Source organism: Chinchilla lanigera, unplaced genomic scaffold, assembly GCF_000276665.1.
Source record: "Chinchilla lanigera isolate Chin_1 unplaced genomic scaffold, ChiLan1.0 scaffold00033, whole genome shotgun sequence".
Classification (NCBI taxonomy): Eukaryota; Metazoa; Chordata; class Mammalia; order Rodentia; family Chinchillidae; genus Chinchilla; species Chinchilla lanigera.
Window position 1 is genome coordinate 10,826,524 of NW_004955434.1, and position 25,393 is coordinate 10,851,916.

At 38.6% G+C, this 25,393-nt stretch overlaps 1 protein-coding gene across 1 annotated transcript in view; it reads left to right on the forward strand.

Moving 5' to 3' along the window:
* The window catches only part of Kdm4c (lysine (K)-specific demethylase 4C), a 354,066-nt gene that overhangs the window by 180,000 nt on the left and 148,673 nt on the right, over window positions 1-25,393 (forward strand). The window contains exons 9-12 of the mRNA XM_005388674.2: window positions 9,429-9,622; window positions 12,729-12,961; window positions 15,134-15,453; window positions 17,241-17,349. Of these exons, the coding sequence (XP_005388731.1) occupies window positions 9,429-9,622; window positions 12,729-12,961; window positions 15,134-15,453; window positions 17,241-17,349 (856 nt within the window). The remainder of the gene's footprint in view (window positions 1-9,428; window positions 9,623-12,728; window positions 12,962-15,133; window positions 15,454-17,240; window positions 17,350-25,393) is intronic.

Below are 25,393 nucleotides of genomic sequence, written 5' to 3' on the forward strand. Positions count from 1 at the left end.
CTCTTGTTGAGAGCTTGTTATTTGTTCATTACAACAGCGAGCAGTCTGTATTTCATTTGAGTAACCGGTTTCTTAGAGAGTAGCTGTAGAGTTCAAAATCTGAATTGTAATTTGTAGCTGAATATAATTTTTTGGACCAAGAAAATTCTTTAATATTTATGACCTCATTTTCATTTCTTAAGGCAGAACCCTCATATTTACTAATAATTCAGGTCTTTTAATAAAATATTCTACTCAGTGATGAGGTAATTTAGTTTTTCAGTAACTTCCCTAAGTGGAAATTAGGCACACCATTTAATAATTCAAATATAATGAGCCCACATTAGATTTTCATTCTTGTCCTGTCTCTTACATTGCTGGCAGTACCCCAGAATGTTAACCATCATTCCACAAATGTGTGTGGAAGGTGTCTTATGCATGTGTTGGATGTACAATGAGAAGACAGACCTGAACCGCACCTCACAGGACATTGTTTCTGGGTTTGGAAACAGCTTTGTCTGAAATGTTATGCAAAATATGGTAACACAGTGTAGTCTTTTTTTTTTTTTTTTTTTGGTTTTTCTCCGGTACTGGGAACTGAACTCACGACCTTGCACTTGCCAGGCAGGCGCTTTGCCACTGAGCTAAATCCCCAGGCCCCACAGTGTAGTCTTTGAAGGAAAGAATGGAGTGTTATGAACCAAGGTAATTTTGATGTGAGATAGAGATCAAGGTAGGAGAAAAGCCTTACGTCTAGCAAGAATGGGACCCATCTATTAATGGCACATTTTGGGCCATACTTCCACTGTAGCCCAGACCCCTTCTCCTGTACCTTTCAGCTCTAGATAAAACCTCCTTTATTGTCTAAATTCTGTCCTCAGAAATCAGATGTAAGGAAATGAATGAATGAATGAATCAGTTTATTACATATGAGTACTTTCATACATACATCCATGTATGTTTTCTTCTCTAAATAGTAATAGTTTCCATATCATAAAATATTCTATACAATCAACTTGAATGGTATATCATGACTTTTTAAAAAGGACAGGAAAATTTTAAAATCTTTGGTAAACAGGTAAGCTAAACATTAAAGTTAAGTTGGTATATAAACTAATTAAAAATTATCCTCTTAGCGCCCAGAGGGAGGGCCTCTGGTGCACGGGGAACCACGGGTGGGGAGCACCGGTCTTCCAGCTGGCTTGCTTCCTGCCTTGTAGGTCCCTGGAGGGAGGGCCTCCAGCACACGGGGAGCCATGAGCTGGGAGCGCTGATCTTCCGACTGGCTCGCTCCCTGCCTCATAGGCGCCCTGAGGGAGGGCCTCCTGTGCACAGGGAGCCACGGGCGGGAAGCACTGGTCTTCCAACTGGCTCGCTTCCTGCCTCGTAGGCGCCCGGAGGGAGGGCCTCTGGCGCCCGGGGACCCACGGGCGGGGAGAGCGGATCTTCTGACTGGCTCGCTTCCTGCCTCGTAGGCGGGAGGAGGGAGGGCTGGAAGGAGGGCCCCCGCCACAAGCGAAGCCACGAGGTGGCGAGCACTGTTGTGCGCCGGCCCTCAGGCCGGCCACCGCCACTCAATTGAGAACTACCACAACACAGAGAAACAATGACACAACTGGCCCACCATGCACTGGCTGCAGTTGCCCACCCACGGATGTGTGTGAACCATTCAAACGTGGAGAAACCCCTGGGAATACGTGCCATACAGCGGGCCACTCTTGCTCCTGCCATTGACAACCAGAAATGTCCAGAGTCAGGGGAGGAGCAGCTGCTGAACAAGGACTCGGAGAACATGAGAATGCAGACTAAGCCCGAGGAGTCAGAGGTCTTATGGACTGGGGTCACGAGAGCCTCTTGGAAGCTGTGAACCAGAAGGACCTTGCACAATACCTGAGGAGAAGCCCTGGAAGCCATTCTTCCCCTGACAGTGCAGGCTGTGGCGGAGCTCCGGAGAAGTCTGCAGCAGGATTCCTGCTGCCTCCTGCTGCCTGTGCTGACAGTTGGGGAGAGGACACTAACCGGTTGTGGGGTCCCAATGCGATGGGAGGCTGAAGAGAAAACGCTACAAAAAATGGATTTTGACTCAGACGGCTCACTTGATTTTTGACAACCCTTAGGCTGTAACTACTTGTTAGATCCTTCTTGTGTATCTCTGTCTTCCTGAGAAACCACTTTGAAGATACCACCATGTATTACAGCAGCCATTGATATTTTCCTACTAGTCTGTCCATAACTCTGCAATGTCTGTATTGTTCCTATCCTATTTCATGAATGGATGCATGTCTATCATCTTGTGTTTCCTACAACAACCACTGAGAAAAGTTAATGATTATTCAATAGGCCACTCATGTATAGCTCTGTTTATTTTCTTTAGAAGCCACTTTGAAGATACCAAAGTAGAGTACAACAACCATTGATAATCTCCTCTTTTGTCTGTAACTCACTATTATTTGTCTATTTGTTTTCCTGAGAAACTATCTTGTAGATAACAATATGTGAAACAATAACTGTTGATAATTTCCTACCACTTTGTCTGTAATTTGGTAAGCCCTCCCCTATTATTATGTTATCCTTTTACTCTTTAAAAAAAAAATTATCCTCTTAGGAAAACAACACCAGTTGTGATGTTAAGATTCACAGATTATCTCTATTTAAATATTTTCACATTTTACACATTTGGTGTGTGTTGCTAAATGATCGGTATGATATGTCTCTGCTTATTTTATATACGGTTTTATATATCTCTCTGTTTCAGTGTAATTTCATTCTGCTGTTTCTTGAGTCTGAAGTCAAGCAACTAATGGTTATAGTCATGGAAGTTAGTTCTGCATGTTGAATAGTTGATAGGTTTAAACTGATTTAAATCCTATTCCTCCCATCTTAATTTCTTAGAACAGTAATGACTCTCCTCTTAAAAATGTTTGCCTGTATTTTCATTATTGATGGTACTTTATATTTGGCTAGTAAGAAGTTGTAGGAATACTGAAATCCATTTTTTATTTTGCTATCTTTGGTTCATTTTACTTCTGATAGATATTTAATGTATCAGCCTCTTATGTACTTTAAATCATTTCATGAAATTAATTACAGAAAATATAATAGTATCTGGTATACCCTCACTCCTAAATGGAAAAGCAAGGATTTCTAAATAAACTGAATCCGAGGGGCTGAATTACTTACTTAGAATAGTACTGTATGATTTTTCAAAAGAAGTGGCTGAGGTTTTTTTTTTATCATGTAATTTAAAAATTTAACTTCAAAAGATTGTTTTTCTTATTTAGTGTTAAACTTCAATACTTTTTAAAATTTTGCATTAAGTTTCTATGCTGTTAACATCAGAAAGCCTAAAATATACTATATGTCTTCCTAAAAGCATTAATTTTTTTGACAGGGTCTAGCTACATAGCCCAGGTTGGCCTCGAATTCACAGCAGTTCTTCTGTCTCAGCCACCTCAGTGCTAGGATTACGGGCATGTGCCACCATTAATTATTTTTGTCTCGCTTTCCTCAGGTTGTTTTCTGTTTTAAACTATTACCAGAGGGTTTCAGGGGACAGGTAACACAACCTGAGTGCATGAAGTGCAGGACAGTGTTTTGATATGACTGCTAAATAGGTCGTTTTAATTTTTTCTGAGACATATTCAAAATTCAGCATGACCCGTAGCTTTAGAAATATGGTAACCTGGAATTCATTCAAAAGCTGGCATGTTACTTTTGTTTTTCTCAAACAAGAGCATCCTTAGTTTAAACTAAGTGGAGTGCCTCTTCTGCGAATTGCACCATACATACATGGCTACTTTGATGATTTTTTTCCTTATTTATCTTCACTCTTTCCCCATCCTCCACTTTATCTTTTCCTCATTAATATTTTTCTTCAGTCATCTAGTGTTTGACCCATGGCAAAAAGTTGGCAGAGGGAAGATGTTGCCTTTACCACAGAAGTAGGAAAAGTTGGCACCACCACCATCAGCCTCTGGTATCTAACGCAGAGTCCTCCTGAGCATCCTGGAAGATAACTAGTTCTGTATGAGGCCTTAGGTTTCTCACGTAGTTTTCCTCTTGTGTACTCAGTCGTTTTTCAGTGGATGGGAAACTGACCATTCTAGAGAGACTTGTGTGTAGAATATGGAATCTTGCACTGCCTGAAAAAATAATTTTCCTCAGTTACTATCTTTATCCTTCTAGCAAGTCACCTGGCATTTTTGTGCCTGGGTTTCTTGTCCATGAATTATGATAATGTAAGTCATTTATTTACTTTTTTAAGGTTCATTCAGTGCACTGGATGAACTTGTAGTTATGTCAAGCAGTACTTGCCTAGCTATTCATCATGCAACAAGACCTAACTTTGATCCCAACCAGTAGGAGTTGGGGTAGTTGGGGTTTAAAATGAACTCTCTAATCGCCAATATGGAAGTTAATGTATCTGAACACCTTTTTCCCAATAAGAACTTTTAGAATTATATGTATATGTCTGCATGCAGTTTCTTTGTGCTCTTGTACATGATCTTATAGACTCTGATGAAAAATATTTATCTTTATTCTACAAGTATACGCAGCCCTATTTTTATCTGATCTTGCCCAAATTTATCATCCATATCATCTGTGATAAGGAGTGCATGATTTCAGAACAAAATAACTTCATCTGCCCCTGAATACTAAAGAGTTCAATTTCATGCTATGTTTTACATGGCACAGCAGGAGTGGATTGTTTAATATCTGTAACTCTGAACTTCCTTAACCTTCCTATCAGATATTCAGGTAAGTGTTGAGAAGCTGAATAATTTCTGCAGAATATTTTGGAGATCCCTAGAGCAAACTATTTAAATCCATTCCTCCTCTTTCTGCACAGTTTTTCTTTGTCTGTTTGAACAGTGTTCTCATGGGTCACAAAGATTGAGTTTCTAGTCCCATACCTTAAATTGCTTTATAATTGCCTTACTTTATAAGGCAGACATATCCTGGCACCATGAAGACTGAAAATATTCAGAAGAAATTAATCTGAACCTATTAGAAATAGGAAGAAGGAGGAAACTTATTTTGGAAAATTGTTAGCTGTACTGCACAGACTGTCAATAGGCATGACTGCACACAGAGAAAGCAAAAATAATAAGCCCCAGACATTTATTCTGTGCTCAGATTTCAATCTGGGTGTGGGTCCTAGATAAAGAAATTTAATATGGAATATATGGTCCCCATTTCAATTAAAAAGCAATTTGAATATATTGAACATGGTTTGGAATTTTCACAGTAGAGTGAAAAAGAATATGTATGTTCTACATTTGAATCTGGCATACTTACTAGTTGTATGAATTTGTAATTTAAAATTTCTGGTCTTTGTTTTTTTATAAAAAGTTATGTATGTAACAAATATTTCTAAGGGTCTTTTATTTTCCATGTACTTCTAATACACTTCTTAATAAGATGAATATCATACATGCTTTCGTGGTTTAAAAACAGGGTCATTGGGGAAGATCAAATATTGCAGAGTACCTGAAAAAGCTCACAGTAGTAATTCATTAGAATTAGCATAAGAAATCAATTTCTGGTGGTATACTTTTAAGGAAAAATTTAAAACATTATTCTTCAAGTGTGTGAGAATGAGCCTGGACTATCAGGACTTTTCTCTATCTCTTCTCAGACAAGCCCCTCCCCATCTTCAAGTGCATTACTATGAACTTTGACAAAGGGAGACTTTTGTGCTCTCTGCAGACTGTCCAGGGGAAGGCTTAGGTGTTCTGCAGATGGATGGTGCATCATTACTTTTTTTAAAGATAAACTTGAGGATTTTATAGGTAAACGGATACAACTAGAGACCATACTCATAAGTGAAATAATCAGACTTGAAGGTGTAAACATCTTATTATCTCCCTTGTGTAAGAAACTAAAATAGTAAATAAGATCCAAAATAAAATAATTAATAAAGTAATGGCTATAAAGATGCACTGGTGCTAGGAGAGGCTACAGGCAGGAAGTGTGTTTTGCTAAGGTTAGCAGTAGGGATAGAAGGACTTGATGCAGGACACATTTCAGAGGAAGAATCAACTTGACCTAGTGACATGTTGAATTTTTGGTGGTGAAAGAACTGGAAAACACTGATTGTGCCTGTAGAGAAGTGGAATAATCATACTATTATCATTGATTGTAATGGAATGTCTGTTTGCACTCAAAAAGTTAATTTTATGTGTGTTGCTTGTATACCATTCTCTAAATCTTAGTCAGTCCTCTGTGCAATTTATGATCCTTCAAGGCACCAAATAGAAGGATCCATCCTCCACCCCTCTTTCTTGGGTAGCTTTTGGTTTCCACTGAGGTGGTTGGTTGGATCTGTGTTCCATATGCCCAATATACTTAATAAAGTTTGGGTATTCTTATTAAATCTATGAAGGGGAGATGGAGACAGGAGTTTAATATTTTGGAATTTTTGTGGAGATGATAATTATATCTTAATTACTGAGAAGCTTCTCGTTTAACTGGGTGTGCAAAGGATTATTGTCATTTATGTACTACCAGTTGAATATCTGCCTTGAGGCATAGTGATAGCTTAGACCTAGTTAAGTTGGTATGGAGTCTTTATAGGGAATTTGTTTTATTAATAACTATGTATTTGTGAGAACCAGGGTCATTTTGGTTTCAAAATAACCTTTTCTTTTAACTTCTCACCATAACCCTCTTTCTCTTACTGGATATTTTTACTATATTGTTGTTGTTGTATTTAATATGATATAGAAAAGGTTGTTTACTTGTTCCTAACTTTCTATTACCTGTGAAAGTTTGTTAATAAATAGAAATTTAATTAAAATATAGCTTAGAGAAAATTTATATCAATTTATTGGGTAAATTGTACTAATCACATTCATGGGCTTTTTAAAATTTTTAAAATTTTTTTTATTTTAAAGAGTAAAAGAAGGATAACATAATAATGGGGGGGCTTACCAAATTACAGACAAAGTGGTAGGAAATTATCAACAGTTATTGTTTCACATATTGTTATCTACAAGATAGTTTCTCAGGAAAACAAATAGACAAATAATAGTGAGTTACAGACAAAAGAGGAGATTATCAATGGTTGTTGTACTCTACTTTGGTATCTTCAAAGTGGCTTCTAAAGAAAATAAACAGAGCTATACATGAGTGGCCTATTGAATAATCATTAACTTTTCTCAGTGGTTGTTGTAGGAAACACAAGATGATAGACATGCATCCATTCATGAAATAGGATAGGAACAATACAGACATTGCAGAGTTATGGACAGACTAGTAGGAAAATATCAATGGCTGCTGTAATACATGGTGGTATCTTCAAAGTGGTTTCTCAGGAAGACAGAGATACACAAGAAGGATCTAAGTAGTTACAGCCTAAGGGTTGTCAAAAATCAAGTGAGCCGTCTGAGTCAAAATCCATTTTTTGTAGCGTTTTCTCTTCAGCCTCCTATCGCATTGGGACCCCACAACCGGTTAGTGTCCTCTCCCCAACTGTCAGCACAGGCAGCAGGAGGCAGCAGGAATCCTGCTGCAGACTTCTCCAGAGCTCCGCCACAGCCTGCACTGTCAGGGGAAGAATGGCTTCCAGGGCTTCTCCTCAGGTATTGTGCAAGGTCCTTCTGGTTCACAGCTTCCAAGAGGCTCTCGTGACCCCAGTCCACAAGACCTCTGACTCCTCGGGCTTAGTCTGCATTCTCATGTTCTCCGAGTCCTTGTTCAGCAGCTGCTCCTCCCCTGACTCTGGACATTTCTGGTTGTCAATGGCAGGAGCAAGAGTGGCCCGCTGTATGGCACGTATTCCCAGGGGTTTCTCCACGTTTGAATGGTTCACACACATCCGTGGGTGGGCAACTGCAGCCAGTGCATGGTGGGCCAGTTGTGTCATTGTTTCTCTGTGTTGTGGTAGTTCTCAATTGAGTGGCGGTGGCCGGCCTGAGGGCCGGCGCACAACAGTGCTCGCCACCTCGTGGCTTCGCTTGTGGCGGGGGCCCTCCTTCCAGCCCTCCCTCCTCCCGCCTACGAGGCAGGAAGCAAGCCAGTCAGAAGATCCGCTCTCCCCGCCCGTGGGTCCCCGGGCGCCAGAGGCCCTCCCTCCGGGCGCCTACGAGGCAGGAAGCGAGCCAGTTGGAAGACCAGTGCTTCCCGCCCGTGGCTCCCTGTGCACAGGAGGCCCTCCCTCAGGGCGCCTATGAGGCAGGGAGCGAGCCAGTCGGAAGATCAGCGCTCCCAGCTCATGGCTCCCCGTGTGCTGGAGGCCCTCCCTCCAGGGACCTACAAGGCAGGAAGCGAGCCAGTCGGAAGACCGGTGCTCCCCGCCCATGGCTCTCTGTGCAGGGGACGCCCTCCCTCAGGGCGCCTACGAGGCAGGAAGCAAGTCAGCCGGAAGACCGGCGCTCCCAGCTCATGGTTCCCCGTGTGCCAGAGGCCCTCCCTCCAGGTGCCTACGAGGGAGGAAGGGAGCCACATTCATGGGCTTTCCCCTCCACCCCTTTGTATTTATTAAACAACCCAGGCGTATTAGCTTACTACAGTGAAATATCTGGGCAGCTAACTTAGACTGCAAAAGGGTTTATTCAGCTCATAGTTTTGCAGGATCAGAGTCCCAATAATGTGCAGCCCTTATTTGTTTGGTCTCTGTGATGGTAGTGGATGGCATTAGAACATGGTGGGAGCACGTATAGGAACAAACATCTTCAAGAGGAGCAAAGAGAAAGAAGACAGAGGGGATATGCTTGCTGCTTCCTTTTGGATGATTTTCTTTTGAGAACTGTCATAGTGTCCCACAAGAAATACATCATGTCCCCAATGACATAAGGCTGCGCCTGACTTCACACCTGCAGGTTTTACCACTTACCAACTGTGTCACCCAGAGGACCAAGCCTTTAACCACCGTCGAGATTTGGGGAGATACCCAGTATGTACCCAACGATAGCAACAAGTTTTCGGCTTCATAGAAGGAATATTTGCAAATAGAATAAATACCTCTTCCTACATACTATTACACATCCTAAGAATAAAAAATACTTCACCTCAATTTTCCAGGAAGATACTAACCAAACTTATGATAAATACATATGGAAAAAATGGCCCTTGATAATATCATGTTCAATGACCCATTTTAATTGAGCAAATGCCGCATTTGGCATTTGGCATTCAGTTCATTGATGCATCCTGTTAGGGCTGGGTAATTACCCTGTCACAAGCAAGCTTTCACATGTACCCTCTTTCCAGTTTTTCCTAGTACACAGTTCCCTATGAATAAATGTAAATGTGAATGTGTAATTTTTCTTTTTAAAGAAGTTTGGTTTATCATATACTGAATATTTGAAAATTAAAATGTTATGCTTCGTGTTGCAGTGCCTAAATATTCACATGTACTATATTCAAGGGCTGACTCCATGTGACTTTTTATAACCAGTGAAATGTTTCATTGCAAATTTCATTAGAATTGGTCTATTATATTTCAGTGCACTTGCAGGAAAGACATGGTGAAAATTTCAATGGATATCTTTGTGAGGAAATTTCAGCCCGACCGATACCACCTTTGGAAACAAGGGAAGGATATATACACCATCGATCACACGAAGCCTACTCCGGAATCTACCCCGGAAGTAAAAGCATGGCTGCAAAGGAGAAGGAAAGTAAGAAAAGGATCCAAAAGGTAATGACCCCCAGCTCCATCCTACTTGCGGCATTTGCTCAATTAAAATGGGTCATTGAACATGATATTATCAAGGGCCATTTTTTCCATATGTATTTATCATAAGTTTGGTTAGTATCTTCCTGGAAAATTGAGGTGAAGTATTTTTTATTCTTAGGATGTGTAATAGTATGTAGGAAGAGGTATTTATTCTATTTGCAAATATTCCTGATGTCAGTGTACATAGCAAATAGAACAAAATGGAACCTTTTAGACTCCTTACATTCATGTAATTACAAGTTATATTGGTCCTTCCCATTCATCTCCATGTTTTAATCAACTTCACTAACTTCTTAATTTTGCTATTAATTTTCTTTCTGACTTTAGTCTTTATCTTTTTCGTTTGTCAAACATCTGAGGCATTATTTTTCTCATTTGGATGCTTACATTTTCCTTCATTTTATACACTTGGTTTTATTTTTTTTTTTGGATATAAAGGAAAAATGCTTCTATAACATGATTGTCCTTACGGGCTTTATTCTCCATTCCATTTTTGTGACCAGGGCCATTTCAAAAGCTTAGCTTTGCTGTGGGTATCTTGCTGTTTTAAAACACACTGCATAGGGTGTGTGTTGTATTGCTCAGGTCCTTAGGCTACCATTTAGCTCTTATATTTTTCACTTTTATATTAAATTTTCCTCTTCAATATTCCTCATTGTTTTTCTTTCAGATTGTAAAAGTAATATTTGAGCATTGGAGAAAATTTGTAAAATAAGGAAAAGAATAATGAAGGAATCCTAAATCACCCATAACCTCACTATCCAGAGATAACCAGTCTTAACATTTTATGTATATCCTTTACCTATATATTTATTACATATTATATAATATTATGTAACTTTTCAAATTGGGGCCATGCTCTATTAACAATATGAAGACCAGTCATGTGAGTGATTTTTCATGTAATTAAATGATTTCTACAACATAATTTTTAATGCCTACATGTACTTAACTAGTCTCCTGTGATTTGGACCTGTAGCCTGTTTCAACTTTTTTGCTATTTACTAAATAACACTGTGATTTTAAATTTTTGCCCACGCTTCTAATGCTTACTTTCTGACTTTCTTTTTCTCCTGATGTTTATTTTCTGCTATTTTAGAATGATAGTGAGCAGATGAATCTTAAGAACATGGAGTCAAAATTCCTCACTTTATAAGGGATATGCCTGAGGCACAGAACTAGGCAGGAGTGGATCTAAAATTCAGGTGTTGTTTCACCCTGCAGTGTACAGCAGTGACTTTCAAAGTGCTAGTTTTCAAATTAACTGAGTGAGTCAGGACTACATTTTCAGGTTAGGAATTAATATAGAGTAAAAAGTATCCTAGTGCTTCCCCTATGGTAATGGTAAGTATTAACCTGATACCTGTGTATGTGTGTGTGTACATTGTGTCATTATCTAACTTGTATAACTTACTATGGGAGCATACAAACAGAGTTTAAGAAATACTAATTTACAGAATCAGTGCCTTTGAAAAATGTGTTAATCTACATTACCAAGAAAGCCATCTTTGGAAGGAGGCATTGTTCAGTTTTGAACTCAGAGCCACACCAGGAGAACAACTTGAGAACTGTTCTTTAGTGCACAGAAAGTATAATGCTCCAGTTAGATGTATATATTATTTCCTGCATTAATCACAGTGAACCTTTTCAGTTGATAGCATAGATCTGTGATACTGAACAAATTGAAAATGTCTTTCAGTAGGTTAAAATAATCAATGGGCTTTGCTCACCTAGACAGAAAACGTAATGTTAAGGTGCTTAGCTGTGGCTCAAAGAAATTTCTGATCTTCCTCCAATAATATCTTATTTAGGGAAGACCAACAAGTTAAGTGATTCCTCAGAATCTCGGGGAGATGTCAGCTACCTTAATTTACATGTACTGCACTGCTCATTCTGTGGAAATTTTCCACACTGGCCACTGCCTGGGTTCTGAACAAATAGGAAGGTGGTAATAATGGTACCACTACTGTTACTGCCATCTGTAGCAGCCACAGCGAAGTTTCCCTGGGTGTCCCTGGCTACTCCTTTATCTCTTATCTCTGCCCTCCTTAGCTTCCTGCACTGGTCAGCCTGTGGTGTTTTCTTGTGTATAGTGTGTGCGTGCATGCGTGCATGTGTGCGTGTGTGTATGTATGTATGTATGTTATGGACACTGTTGCTTTGGGTTGGCTTGTAATTGTTCCTAATTGTTAGAAATGTTGTGTCATATACAAAAAACTTATGTGAAAGAGCTATTAGTCTTGCTGGCAAATAGTGGAGCAGGAGGGAAATAAATATTAGTGTTTGCTCAGAAAACAATAAGTTGGCATAAGAATTAAATATATATACTTAGTCTTCTTCCTGTGTTAGTTCCTTTACCTATTCACTTGGAATTTAATATAAGCTATTTTCTTGCATGCCCGAGAATTATTTACTAGCTCACCTTGAAATGTAAATAATTTACTCAGATTTTAATAACTTTTTAATAGACATTCTGGTTTTCCTTTTGAAACAAAATAATATTTTATATATTAATTTAATTGTTCCCAGTGCCACTATTTTTTCTTTGTTTTTGTTTTCAAACTTTTGTTGAAAATTGATTATTTTAAATTTGTTTTTAACTGATAGAGAAAAATAAAATTATGCATATTGGTGGGGGATGGTGATGTTTTGACATGTGCACATTGCATAATGTCAGGTCAGGGTGATTATACCTGTCTCCCCTCACACATAACTGTTTCTTTATGATGAAACATCCAGAATCCTTGCTTCTAACTTTTTGAAATACACAGTACATTTTTGTGATTTCTGCCCTGTGAGTTTTCTTATACATTTTTAACACCAACTCTGTTTTCACATTGATGTGTAGTCAGTTATTTCCAGTTGTTTGAAATATAATTTTTAGTTAATTGGTCTTAAAACTTCTAAGATTTGTATTTCAGGTTTAATCTATTAATTGTAAAGATTGTCTTTGCATAGTGATTAAAAACCTTTCAGTAGTAAGCAAATGAACAATACTGCTTGTATTTGTGGTTTTTTGTCTCCATTGGAACCCTCCTGCTCTGACCACCATTTCTCTTGTTAATAGCTTCCAAGGATCCAGGTCTCACCCTAAGAGGCCTAAGGCTGAGGATGATGAAGTGTCAGCTGAAGTTGATGGGGTAGAGGTCCCTCACCCTCACCCTGGCACAGAGGTCCTCAAGGTTAGCAAACAGCCAGAAAAAGCAGCAAAGCTGGGGAGCACAGAAGCCCCTCCCAAAGAGGCCGCTGCTGGCACAACACGGGTGCATCCAAATTTATTGGGTGGCATCACACTCTCAGGTGAGAAAATCTCTGATTGGGTTTCACCTGTAAGTGGTAGTGGGTGGTTAATGATCTGATGCCTTAAGTCTGTGTTCACTAGGATAGCTGTCTTACTAACCCAGCCAGCTTATCTTGAGTAACTATCTAAACTTGTAGGTTGATTCAACCACAGGTGGCCTAGGGACTGTTAAAAGTGTCAGGGGCACCGCCGCTATGTGTAATGGAATTGTGAGACAAATAGCCAGCAGTGTCTATTTGGTTTAATAAAAAAGAAGATTCTGAAATGAAATTTTTTCTAGTGCAACTCAATTTACAATGTACAATACGTTTTTGGAAAGCTTCTCTTGAATTCACATGAAGCAGAGAAAACCAATTATAGATAATTCTTTGCAGAGTCTCAGCTTTCAACTTAATTTTAAGAAGAAAATAAAGATTAAAGTTTTAAAAAGAACAACAAAAATAAAAAGTCAGTCTAGTGAAATAGTATGAATATTGTCCTGGCTATTTCTCTATGCCAAAGCGCTCACCTAAATATCTCAGCTACTTTCCTTTTCTCTCCTTTTATAGTGTATTTCCTTGAAACTGCATTAATGCTTCGCCTCTTTAATGTCTGTTGGAGTTTTTGTCCTTTTAATAATTGAGGTACTTGGTAATCCCCATCGTTGTCTTGCAGCCCTCATTCTGTAACTCCTTCCATTGTGACACTACCCTGAACCCACCCTCCTGTGTCCCCTGCACTTGAGGCACCCCGTTCTTCGCCTGAACTATTGGAGGAAGTGCTTCCTTCCTGCTTTCCGGTGTCCACGTTAGTCACTCCTGCTGCCTGCTCCCCACATGGCAGTCATTCTGATCCTCTAGAAAGAGAGCCGAGGTCTAATCTGTACCACCTTGTTACTCTTACTGGATTTAGAGTTAAAGATAACTTCCTTACACAGTCCTAACTGAACTGTTCCTTGGCCCCTTCTCAAGCCTCCTTCTTACTTTTGTACTGGAAATATCTGGTGAACAGAGTTTAATCTATAGACTTTTTTTCCAATGACTTCATACCTAGGGTAGAACTAGACGGATGGACACATGGTTACAATCCAGTGTGAAAGCAGCTAGGTAGAGAAGACAGTGGGGTCTACCAAGGAAAGATCCAGATGCTTAAGCCAAGCTTCCTGGCATAGGCCATATCTGGATTGTATTATGAAGAATAAATAGAAGATAGCAAGGTCTAGAAGAAGCTAAGGAAGGGAATTGCAATAAATGCAGAGTCAGTCACGCAGTGCATGCGGGCATTTCTTTATCATCCTTATTGTGCTTTCTACACACTGGGTTTAATTCACCATTTTATGAATTGCTTGAGGACTTAAGCTGAGGTGCCTAATTTTATTAGCTTTGTTCTTTTGTACTCCACATTTTCACCTAGAAGAAAACTAAAGTAGAATTCTTGACTAGCCTCAGAATGAGATTTAGGGTAGGAATAATGTTTGTGTGTGCATGCACACACGTGAGTGTGTGTTTCTGTGTAAAGGAGACAGTTGAATAGATATGCAAGGGGCGAGAAGTGTTTCATTTATTTTATTTTTTTTAAGAGAAGTACTTTGTAATCTCTGGTTATGTGTTCCCAGTAAAAGGCATAGTATTAATACAGATTAATGTAGACAGTAATTTTTATTAGCTCTGTATGACCTTATGTGAACTGTCATTTTTCATCAGTTGCAGCTCTTAGCACCATGGATTAAGATACAGTTTATTTTTAGATAGATTTCAAATTGTTACTGCTCTGATAATTATTATAATTGCCCTGCCTTTTGGTATTGGTCTGTAGTAGAAATTCATTCATTCACTGAGACACAGACTTGCTAGGTAGCTAAGGCTGGTTTTGAACTCACTGCGTAGCCCAGGCTGGCCTTGTACTTGCGGTGACCTTCCTGGCTCAGCCTTCTGAGTGCTGGGATTACAGGCATGTACCACCACACCCCGAAGAACCTCTTAATCTCTTCTTTTTGTCACTGGGTAATTTCTTCTGCCAAAGTCACCTTAACAGCTATGAAAATAGCATGGTGCTTTGATGACCTTTCCCACTTACGTCTGTGAAAGTTGAAAAAGTTGGAAGAAATGAAATCAGTTGGGAATAGTGTAACAATTCTGCTAGGTAGTAACCTAATGCAAGTTTTATTAATAGTCTTTTATTTTACTCCTCAGGAAACAGCTACTTAAGTACATCTGTTATGGAGGAGATAAAAACTGAAGGTGGGAAAGCCTGTGGCATAACTACACCATCCGTACCTCCTGAGGCTGATGATTCCATAGCATTACCTAGTGGCCACTTGAAGGTCCAGGAACCAGACCCAGCTAAGCTTCCATGGCCGAAGTCGCCTGAGTCGTGTTCCTCAATGGCAGAGAGTAATGGCTTGGTTACAGAGGAAGAAGAAAGTGATGTGGAGGGCCACAGTAGTGGCCTTGAACCCGGGGAAATCTCAGCAGTCCTCAGTGAAGAGCGGAATGGCTTCAAAGTCCCCAGTGTACGTGGCAATATCTCTTTTAGTAAAACATGTCACGGTACTCATTTTACGGTGAGAACTCTTTCTGAAGGCAGCAAGCTAAGCACTGAAATCCTGCTTTAGGGCACAAATAAATGACATTTTACATTCATTGGATTTGGTCATATTTCCTTCAGTGTCTGAGAGGTAACCATCTATCCAGCTCTGGCTCACAACATGTGAATTCAGAGCATAGAGATTTTGGCCATATGTTCTAGTTCAGTTTTCTCTCATTTTATATTTTTAAAAATATCTTTAATAGGTGATAATTGCAGATTAATACGGTTTTATAAGAAATAATACATGGAGAGTCTGTATACCCTCACCCAGTTTCCCCCAGTACTGCTGTTTGGGAAAACTGTAGTGTGGACTCCTGATGCTGTTGACACTGATACAGTCAAACAGAAGGTTTGGTCACAGTGTGAACTAGGCTGGGACGAACTGTCATGCTGGACTCTGCCCTCCTCCTGCCAGCAGTTATTGCCTCTGCACTTCTGCTTTCCACATGCTCCGTTTCAGGGCTCACTCAGCCCCTTTCTCCTCTTACTTTTTACTATTGGACTCTTAAGTCCTAATACCAGCATGACTATTTTGGCCCTGCACACTCCCAGAAGCAGGCCCTTTGCCTCAGACAAATCAGGACCACTCTAGATTTCCGGGCTCCCCATGCTAGCTGTTTGGATAGCATCTCCGTTTCACTGTCCTTGTTCAGGTTACTGTTACATGCATTCAGCATAAATGGTCCCTGTTACCATACGAATGGGAGTCAGGTGAGCTAGGACTGTGTATCAGCATTTAGAACCTCTTTGGCTCAGGAGCCTGGCTAGGCTAGTAAAGTAGGTGAGTAAGGAGACCTGAGTTGGTACCGCCGGCAGTCTGCCTGGATGCTGAACAGACCCTCCTCTGTATTGTTCCTTGTCATTTAAAATTAGCACAGGTCTATCGTATCTTTGGTAGCAAAGTAGATTATAAAGAAAAGTAATTTTGAAAATCCTGACTCTTAGTGGTCTTCAAATCTGAAATAAAATATAGTGTCCTGATTTGATTCAATAGAATTTTTCATTTTACATAGGATTGTGTATCCCACTGAGCTATACAATACATATTTGTCAAAAATCACATTCAAATGAAAAAATGGTCTAATTTATTTGAAAAGGTGGCTAATAGAAGTGTAGGAATAGCACTACTTTTGTAACATAAATGATTTTAAGATGAAAGCAATGTGTCGTTACAAATGAACATTTTTGATTTCTTCTTTGATCCTTTGTATGTATGACAGAAATAATGGTTCATTTTTAAATGGAAGTGTGTATCCTCAGCTTGGCAGAATTTCCTTCTCTGTGAGGATAGAAAGCAAGATCATTTATTAAATGATCACATGAGAACAGCATAGACGTGACTCACTGTCACAGTCCTTAATAGTTTCATGTGTATACAGTTCTAAACTTATCCTCATTTCAAAGGACTTTTGAAAACTAGCAAGCTTATTGCAGGTTTAATAAGTGTACCCTGCTTTGCGGTTAATATTTTAAGATAAAGTGGGAGAAGAACTAATTGACCGCTTTGTAAAATTACTAACACAATGTTTTCCTGTTTTTTTTTTTTTTTTTTACTTTAAGTTTCTAAGTTTCTTAAAAAACTAATTCCTTAAAATGTACATAAGCACAATATTTCTTCGTAATTAAGATATCATTATGATAACTACTTATATTTATAGTGTTCTTTTAAAACGTGTTTTTATTTGAGTTCATCTTTTCTTTTATAACCAGGTAATAGAAGGAGAGACCAAAACGTCTAAGAGTTGGCGCCATCCACTTACTAAGCCTCCAGCCAGATCCCCAATGACTCTTGTGAAGCAGCAGGCAACGAGTGATGAAGGTGAGTGTGTGACATGTTTCAGGATTTTTTTTAACTAGAGGTTTCTTGTAACAAACTAATAAATTAATAGAGAATTTGACTGTGAACCAAATACATAACATTAGTTGATTACCATTAGTTGGGTTTTAGGGATATGGATTTCTTTCATACAGTCTAACATTATTATTAGGAAAAGACTGTGTTTCATATCATAAAATTGGTCCTTTCTGACATTGCTTGGAAGTTTTTCCAAGGGGTAGAAATTGACAACTTTGAACGTGTCAATCCACGGAATTAACATGCCATAGACTTCTTTGTATTGACTTTACTTTTAGCTTGAATCCTTTAAATTCATATAAACTATATGCATTACTCCCTATCCTGTGACTTATACATGTGTATCGTTAAACGTCCTTTCTTTTTAACCAGATTGTCCTTATATGGCTTGATGTAAAGCAGTTTCACTTATAACAAGTCACTACTCCTGGATGTAACATTTATTTTTTTTTGTTTCACCTGGTTGCCTTTTTACCCTTCTCTTGTTAGCATATTGTTTTGACCAGCTATTTTTTCCTTGCAAATACTGCTTAGCATTGTGAGGACCTTATGGTTTTCCATTTCTAAACAATCCATTCAAGAGATTTGGTGTAAGAGCTCTTGTTTAGGTGGTCTCCTTTACCAGTGGAAATTTGGATGATCACCTGTGTGTGTGGATGTAACACAGTAGGCTTCAAGCTTCTTGGTTTAATTTAAATAAATTTGCTAGAGTATATTGACCTCATTCTAGATTTTATCCTTTTATTCTCTGTCTTCTTTTGTAATATCTATGTAGAAGAAAAGATCAAGAATGTAGGGGGGTCAGATAAGGGTGGTGATACTTTTTGTAAAACCCATCCAGGTGAAATTCTGGCTCCAGTAGCAGTGATAAAACATATTAGTCTTTATTTTTATATATTGCCATGTTGACTGCTGCCTGTCTACCTGCTCGCCCTCCCTGTCTCCTTCTCCTTCCCCGTCGCTCCTCTCCGTGGTCTCCCTTCCAAGTCCTTGACAGTGAACTTCTCCCCGTCATCTCTGTGGCTTCATTCACTTTTGCATCCCACTGCAGAGAAGCCCTGGTTAGGTTAATCATTACACTTTGAAATCAGCCATTAAAGAAAAGTCAATTGCTTCAACATACTATATACTGTCAAATACAAACGCAAGTAAAAGAAAAATATAAATCCTTGTCCAGGAAATATTCTCGGTATGTTTATGTTTATTGAAAAAAATGCCCTGTTTTAAATATCTGTAGAAATGTGAACAGTGTTTGTATTTTATGGGAGTCATTTCAGTTTTGCATCCTGACAGAGTAGAGATTTGCTTTACTACTGTGCCAAACCCTAGAACTTCCGCAAAGTTAAAATGTTGCTGAAACCCTCCAGGTATAGCCATTGCCTTAGAGTACTGAGGCCCCTCCCAGTTTATAGTGTCAACTTGGGACAGGAAATGACTAAATTGCTGATGATCTTCTAGTTAAAAGACAGCCAGAAATGATAGATAAAATCAAACAAACCATCTTTGGATGTCGATGTGGAGGCAAAAGAACATTAAGAAAAGTATCTCTGCATATCTGCATTTGAACAGTACACTCCACCAATCCCTCAACTCTGTGATATTTCATGCTTAGATGCCTGTGGACGGACAAGGGATTGTAGCAGCACCTGCCACATAGAGTTGTCCTGGGGATTAAAAGGCTAAATGTGGGGGAAGCACTCTAGACACTGTCTTAGTGGACATTTGCAGTTGTGTTGTTATATGATAATGTGCAACTAGAGGAGGAGGGTTGCTGAGCAGTCAAGAAATAAAGGATACCTACAGGGGATTCATAGAAAAGTGCCTTCCAGATGGGCCCGGGAGAGCTCATGCTGTGGCTCTTTCTGGGTAATTTGTTGGCACTTGAGTGGAGGCAGGGCAATCAAAGCCAAGTCTCTGTGATCCCTGGGACTCATGTGACTGAGCAGCTTACACCCTGACTTAAGGGCACACTTAGGAAAATGAAAAAGTAACCAAAACTGACCATAGGCAAAGGAGGACAAATGAGTTTGCCCATCTGGACTTTATAAAGCCTTGAGTGGGAGCAGTTTATCCTAGGAATGGCTAACCTTAGGACTGTGCTCAAATTTATATCTCTTGTTCCATGCCAGAAGTGTGTCCTGGTTGTTAATGCTTTTAGGACATCTACTAGATTTGTACATGGAATGGGAATCTAGTTAACTAATGGTCAGTAAAACTCTGAGATTGTGGTTTTTTGTCTTACTGGTTTTTGACATTGGGCGAGTCTTCTATTTTGCTATATAAAATGTAAGACTTGTTCGTGAATGATCAGGGTTTGTAACATACAGTTCATCCATAGACTTTGGGAAATTTGGATGTCCTGAAATAGTTTGTGGTAGTATGTTGTAAGCTACTGTTAAAAGAGCTAATTATTATTCGACCACATTTTTATTTGTAACTCTTCCAACTATAATTTATGATTTGTAAAATAATTAACAGAGAAAGATTGAAAGATACAGGTATCCATATAAACAGTGTTTACCCGTGTGCAGAGGTGACCTCATTTACATACAGGTTTGAATCTTGGAGAGATTCAGAGTGATACCCTGATTATTACAGTAGTTTTGATTCCTCTTATCTCAGTTGTCTGAATAACTTATTCTCAGTCATTGCTTCTGCAAGTGCGGTACTATAATGAGCTGTTATGCATCTCTTTGAAATTAAAGATAGCTTAGGCATGATCCCTATCTCTGTAGTATCTGTGTGCCGAGAGGATTACATTAGGAATGTATTTCAGGCAGTGTTACAGTAATTTATTTTTTGGAAGTGTGTCTATATTAATATTATAATTCATTTAGAAATGGATTAAATATTTAAATACAGAGATAGAAAAGATAAAAATTGCTCCTTCAGTTAGACTTCATTCTTGATTTAGCCGAGGCTTTCAGTTTTGAGGAATAAAATGCACAAATTTTTGAAGAATAAAATGTACAAAATTCTGAAAAATAAATCTTTTTTCTGTGCCCTTATTGAAAAACAAATGTTATTAATTTTTGCATAATGATCTTATTATATCTGTTCTTATTACTTTGAGGTGCTATATCAGTTATATTTCTAAGTGATAGAAGAGCAAAATCTGAATATTACTAAGTGGACTAACTTAGAATGTCAGTTGGTAGGTCATAGCCATTGTTTTCTTGTATTGTGTGGGCGTAAAAATTAGATGTTGTTGGCACTCAAACTGATACTTTATTTACCGCTTAGGTTTGTAAAAATAGTTGAGTTTTTTTAGTTTGGGTTGATTTCTATGTCACTAATCCCATCAGATGCCCTATGGCATTGACTTTATAATATAAGGAACAAAAATTTTAAAAAACATCCTGTTCTTATGCTAGTGCCTTGGTTAGGTTTTGGTTGAATTAGAAAGAAAAATGCTAGCTTCATGATTTATTTTACATGGCTGATGTCTGTACTTTTCACACAGTCTTGAAACTTTCCTAACCACTGGCTGACATGAAATCTTTTGATCAGGTATCTGAATATGCTGAAAGATGGGATTATAAAATGATGTTTAAGAACTTGGTTCTTTGACCTCATGCATGTTTTGCTGTACTTAGAGCTTTTAGCAAACATTTTATTTATTTATTTATTTTGGGGCCGAGAATCGAACTTATGACCTTGCGCTTGCCGAGCAGGCACCGTGTTGATGAGCTAAATCCCCAGACCCCCCCAAACATTTATTTTACTTTCACTGGTTGAGATTGTTGCTTTGGATCCTGGTGTGCAACATGTATATTTGCACATTTGTTTGACATCTTTTGTTATTAATGCATATTGGTTGTATACTTAATGGGTTTCATTTTGGCAGATTTGCACATGCATATAACCTACTGATCATTTTCAGCCCCTGCCATCCCCTTTTCCTTGCCCTCACCCCTAGCTTCATATTTTTGGGAGTAGGAGTTCAATGCATGTATATATTTGGTCATATTCATCCCCCAGTGGAATGAACCCCCCTAATACCCCTGGCTCTGCCCCCTTTCCCCTTTCTTTTGTCCAATAATACTCTTCCTTCTACTTTTGTGTCTTGTTTTTAGATTCCACTTATTAGGAGGACATATATTTGTCTTTTTCAGGCTGACTTATTTTACTCAAATGATACTTTCCAGATCAATTCATTTTCTTGCACATGACAAAAAGTCATTCTTTATGGCTGATATTCTATTGTGTACATATACTCTGGTTTCTTAATCCATTCATCAGGTGATGAATTTTGAAGGTGTTCCCTTTGGGATGATTTTTTAAAGCATATACTGAATTGGTTTAAGAGTGTCCTTTTAAAGTGTTTTTGACATCTGTGTTACTGATAAGTGATAATAAAGAATAAAACTTTAACAAGGCTGAGGGTGTAGCTCAGTGAGACAGTAAATGCCTAGTGTATTTGAAGCCTTGGCTTTCCACCCTAGACTACGAAAACAAAACTCAAAAATAACAACAGGAAACTGTGCCCATTTAATTTAAATGCCTGAACTCGGAAACAGTAGCATTCTCCATTATTTATTATTGCATTATCATATTAGAGAACTGTAATGTGGAATTTAATGTTTCTTCAGTGTCACCAGTTCATATAAAATTATACCTAAAATGTAATTTTTTCTTTTGTATTTTCAAATAAACCTTGGTGAAGTTTTGAAGATCGTCAATTTAAAAATATCACTGAATTATTGTTTGCATAGTATTCAATACAGGAACAGTAGAGTTTGGAATTTTTAAAATCTTTTTACTTAAAAAATGTTTTTAGTGGCCCATTTCTTCTCTTATTTTCCCTCTCCCCCTTGCCCCTTGTTTCCTCCAGTAGGTTTGAGACCATGTGTAATGCCTCCCATGGCTGAGATTTTGCTCAAGTACTTGAAACAACAGATGCTGCTGTGCTCTTCATAGCAGAGAATGGTGCCGTACCGGCCAAAGTGCACCCCTGGAACCTAATCCCGAGCAGCAGGATCGTTGTGGTGCCTGGCAGAGGGAGGCGGCACTGCAGTAGAGTGGATGGCTCCTCCCATCTGCCGAGTTTCATGAGCACTTCCTGGCATCAGGCTGTCCACACATGCTTTTCTTTAGAGATACCCACTTATACGTAGTTAACAAACTTAGTTCGAAGACAGTACACAGAATGAGTGAATTTAACATTCTTAAGGTAGGCTTTCCCAGTATTTTGATAACAGCATAGTCTCCCTGTTTATTTTTAGTATATTTTCTATAGAATTGGTGTTATTCTGTATACATTTTTATTTTCTGATTTTTCATCTGTTACTATAATTGCAACAGCAAGCAGAAACCACACCAGAAATGACACTCAGGATTTGGAGGCAGATTGACTTCATGTCCATGGGCACTGATTGGTATCATTCCCCAAATATCAGGCCCTGATCTCCAGTGGCCCTGTCTCCATATGAGATAAGCAGGCAGGAAGTAGAGAGGCAGAATGGCTTGACAATTGGGGATTGGTTCTTAGAAAATGCGTCATAGTGACAGCTGTGCACCGCAGTAACCAGCTGTTTTTAGGAGACAGATGCAGCCTGAACTGGAAGAGGAACTGCTACCTGTGCAACTAAGAAACTGAAATACACTAGCAGGGACAGGGGCATTTTCTGTTGCATAGTGACATTTTATGTTATATAAATAAGCATACTTCATTAATCTTTGAAGCAGCCTTCTAGTACCTCCTACTATGGTCATGGTAAAATTTATTTGCATGTTTCCTTGAGGGCATTTTCTTTTGGGTATTTTGTAAAGGACATTAATCTTTCTTATTATCATAAAAAAATTAAGTGATTTTTTTTTGAGTGAATAGGAGAATAAAGCAATTTTTGTTTCTGTGAAAATATGTGGGCAGTAATGCAGTGTCTCCCTAGACTGAATCTGACCATTCCTGTCTGTATTGTTATTTTAAGGGCTTAGTGTTTAGGGCATACATTTTAAGTAATTGTCTGCCTGACCTTTGCAAAGATCATGCTGAAGCTCCAGAGGGGAAACACACCTTCGTCTGTTGAAACCCTAACTTGTGAGTGCCAGTGAGTCTCGGCTTTGTGCCTATTCTCTCCTACAGTCTGTGGGAAACCTGTAAATTAGTTAACCATAATTATTTTGTAGATGGAGTAACTGAATTTTAAATTATAACAAGCCAAACCAAGATTCCAGAACGTCTGAAGTATTAATTTGTTCTAATGGGTTAGATTACAGCTCTACTCTTAGAGGTATGCTTACTTCACAGTAGTTTTGTATCACTTGAACTGATACTTTAAAATATTCATTATGACTTTTTACTTATAAAAGCTCTATGCACTTTTATATGAAAAGCACTATAAATTGATTTATAGAGACAGTAACCAAAAGTATATACTCATTTTTAAAAGTGTGTATCTATACCATCTCAAAGACCACCTTTGCAGTGTGGCTGCTGTCTTACTTTGAGACGTTTTATTAATTTGTAGGAGCTCTGCAAATTAACAGATTAGAAGTCTCTTACAGATTCTCGGAATATCCAAAGATTCTCAAAGTGAATTGCAGCAAGCCTGACTTTCTCTTTAGAACCAGAAAGTTTTTAGGTTTCCTAGGGCTCCCACCTTGCTAGAGACGTCCTCTGCCCACCGAATGCCCTGTGATGTTGAGTCTGCCCCAGGATGTATGTCTCTGATGGAGTCATGAAGTCAACATCAGCAGTGACACTGACTCTAGACTGGTAACTAAATATCAGTGATCTTGTTATCCTTTCGAAACCGGACATGACTTTTTGGAAAAAAGAATTGTGTTTATGGTCCTGAGAGGACAGGTATCATTTGTTTGTTTGTTTTTTTTTTGGTTTTTCTCCGGTACCGGGAACCGAACTCACGACCTCGCACTTGCCAGGCAGGCGCTTTGCCGCTGAGCTAAATCCCCAGCCCCGGACAGGTATCATTTGAATAGCGAGCACGGGGGGGGGGCTGCTTTTGGAGATGCATTTAAGGCACGGGGAAGGGCCTCCAGTTACTGTAAGCAGGATCTCTGTGAAGTGGCTAATTATTTCGATTTACTTGTACTTGTATAGCCAGAATATTTGGTCAGTCTCTTAGTGCTCGAATGTTACAGGTAAAATAAAAAAGCTTTGGTTTAATTCATTTTTCTTCTAGCACTGTTACTGGGGTCTCTGTGCACAGCTAACCCTACTACCTTCCTCTGTGACCTCTTAATTTTTTTCAGAAGTATTCAGAGTGTGAAGCAATGTTTGATTTCCTTGGTATTTGTCAGAAAGAATATTTTTAATACTGCTGTGAAACAACGGTTTCATTTTATTGTGTGCCTTATCCAGAAGTTTGGTGGTTACTCTTTTATAAAAGTGTGTTATAAAATGAAATTACTTACTGTATTTTAGTGATATGGCAAATAATTTCAGACAGCTATTGAAAACGCTGCTGGTGTGGCAGTCACTTTGATACATTTACTAAAGATAGTATCTGAACTATCATAATAGTATTAGTTTGGGGCTCACTATATTTCATAGGATGACTGCTGAAGCCATTGCTCAATTTTTCTTATTAGCATGAAGTTGCTGACAGTGCGGAGCCTGAAGCTGTGTTTTAACCTGCTTTTGCAAATGCAGAAGTGCTTGTACAGATTTAAGGAACTGAGTGGAGTTTGGTTTCATGCTTTTTTTTTTTAACTATATAGTACCTGATACAAGGTTTTGACAATGTTTTGTAACAGTGTTGGAAGTTTCCATTATAGAGCAAGGGGTTCATCAAGGAAGAAAAAAAGAATTATGTGCAGTTGACATAGAAATTTTTTGTTTTTGTTTTCTGACAAAACTTGCCAAGGAAAGAACTAAGAGAAAAGGAAGCCCTTTTTTTAAATTTTAAAGAGAATAAAAACTAAGGAAAAAAAAGTGATAAAAATGATACAGAATTTCAAAACAAGATGATAGGAAATTAACAATGGTTATTATATTGCTGTCTTGGTTACTTTTCTCTCGTTGCTGAGACAAAATACCCAACGC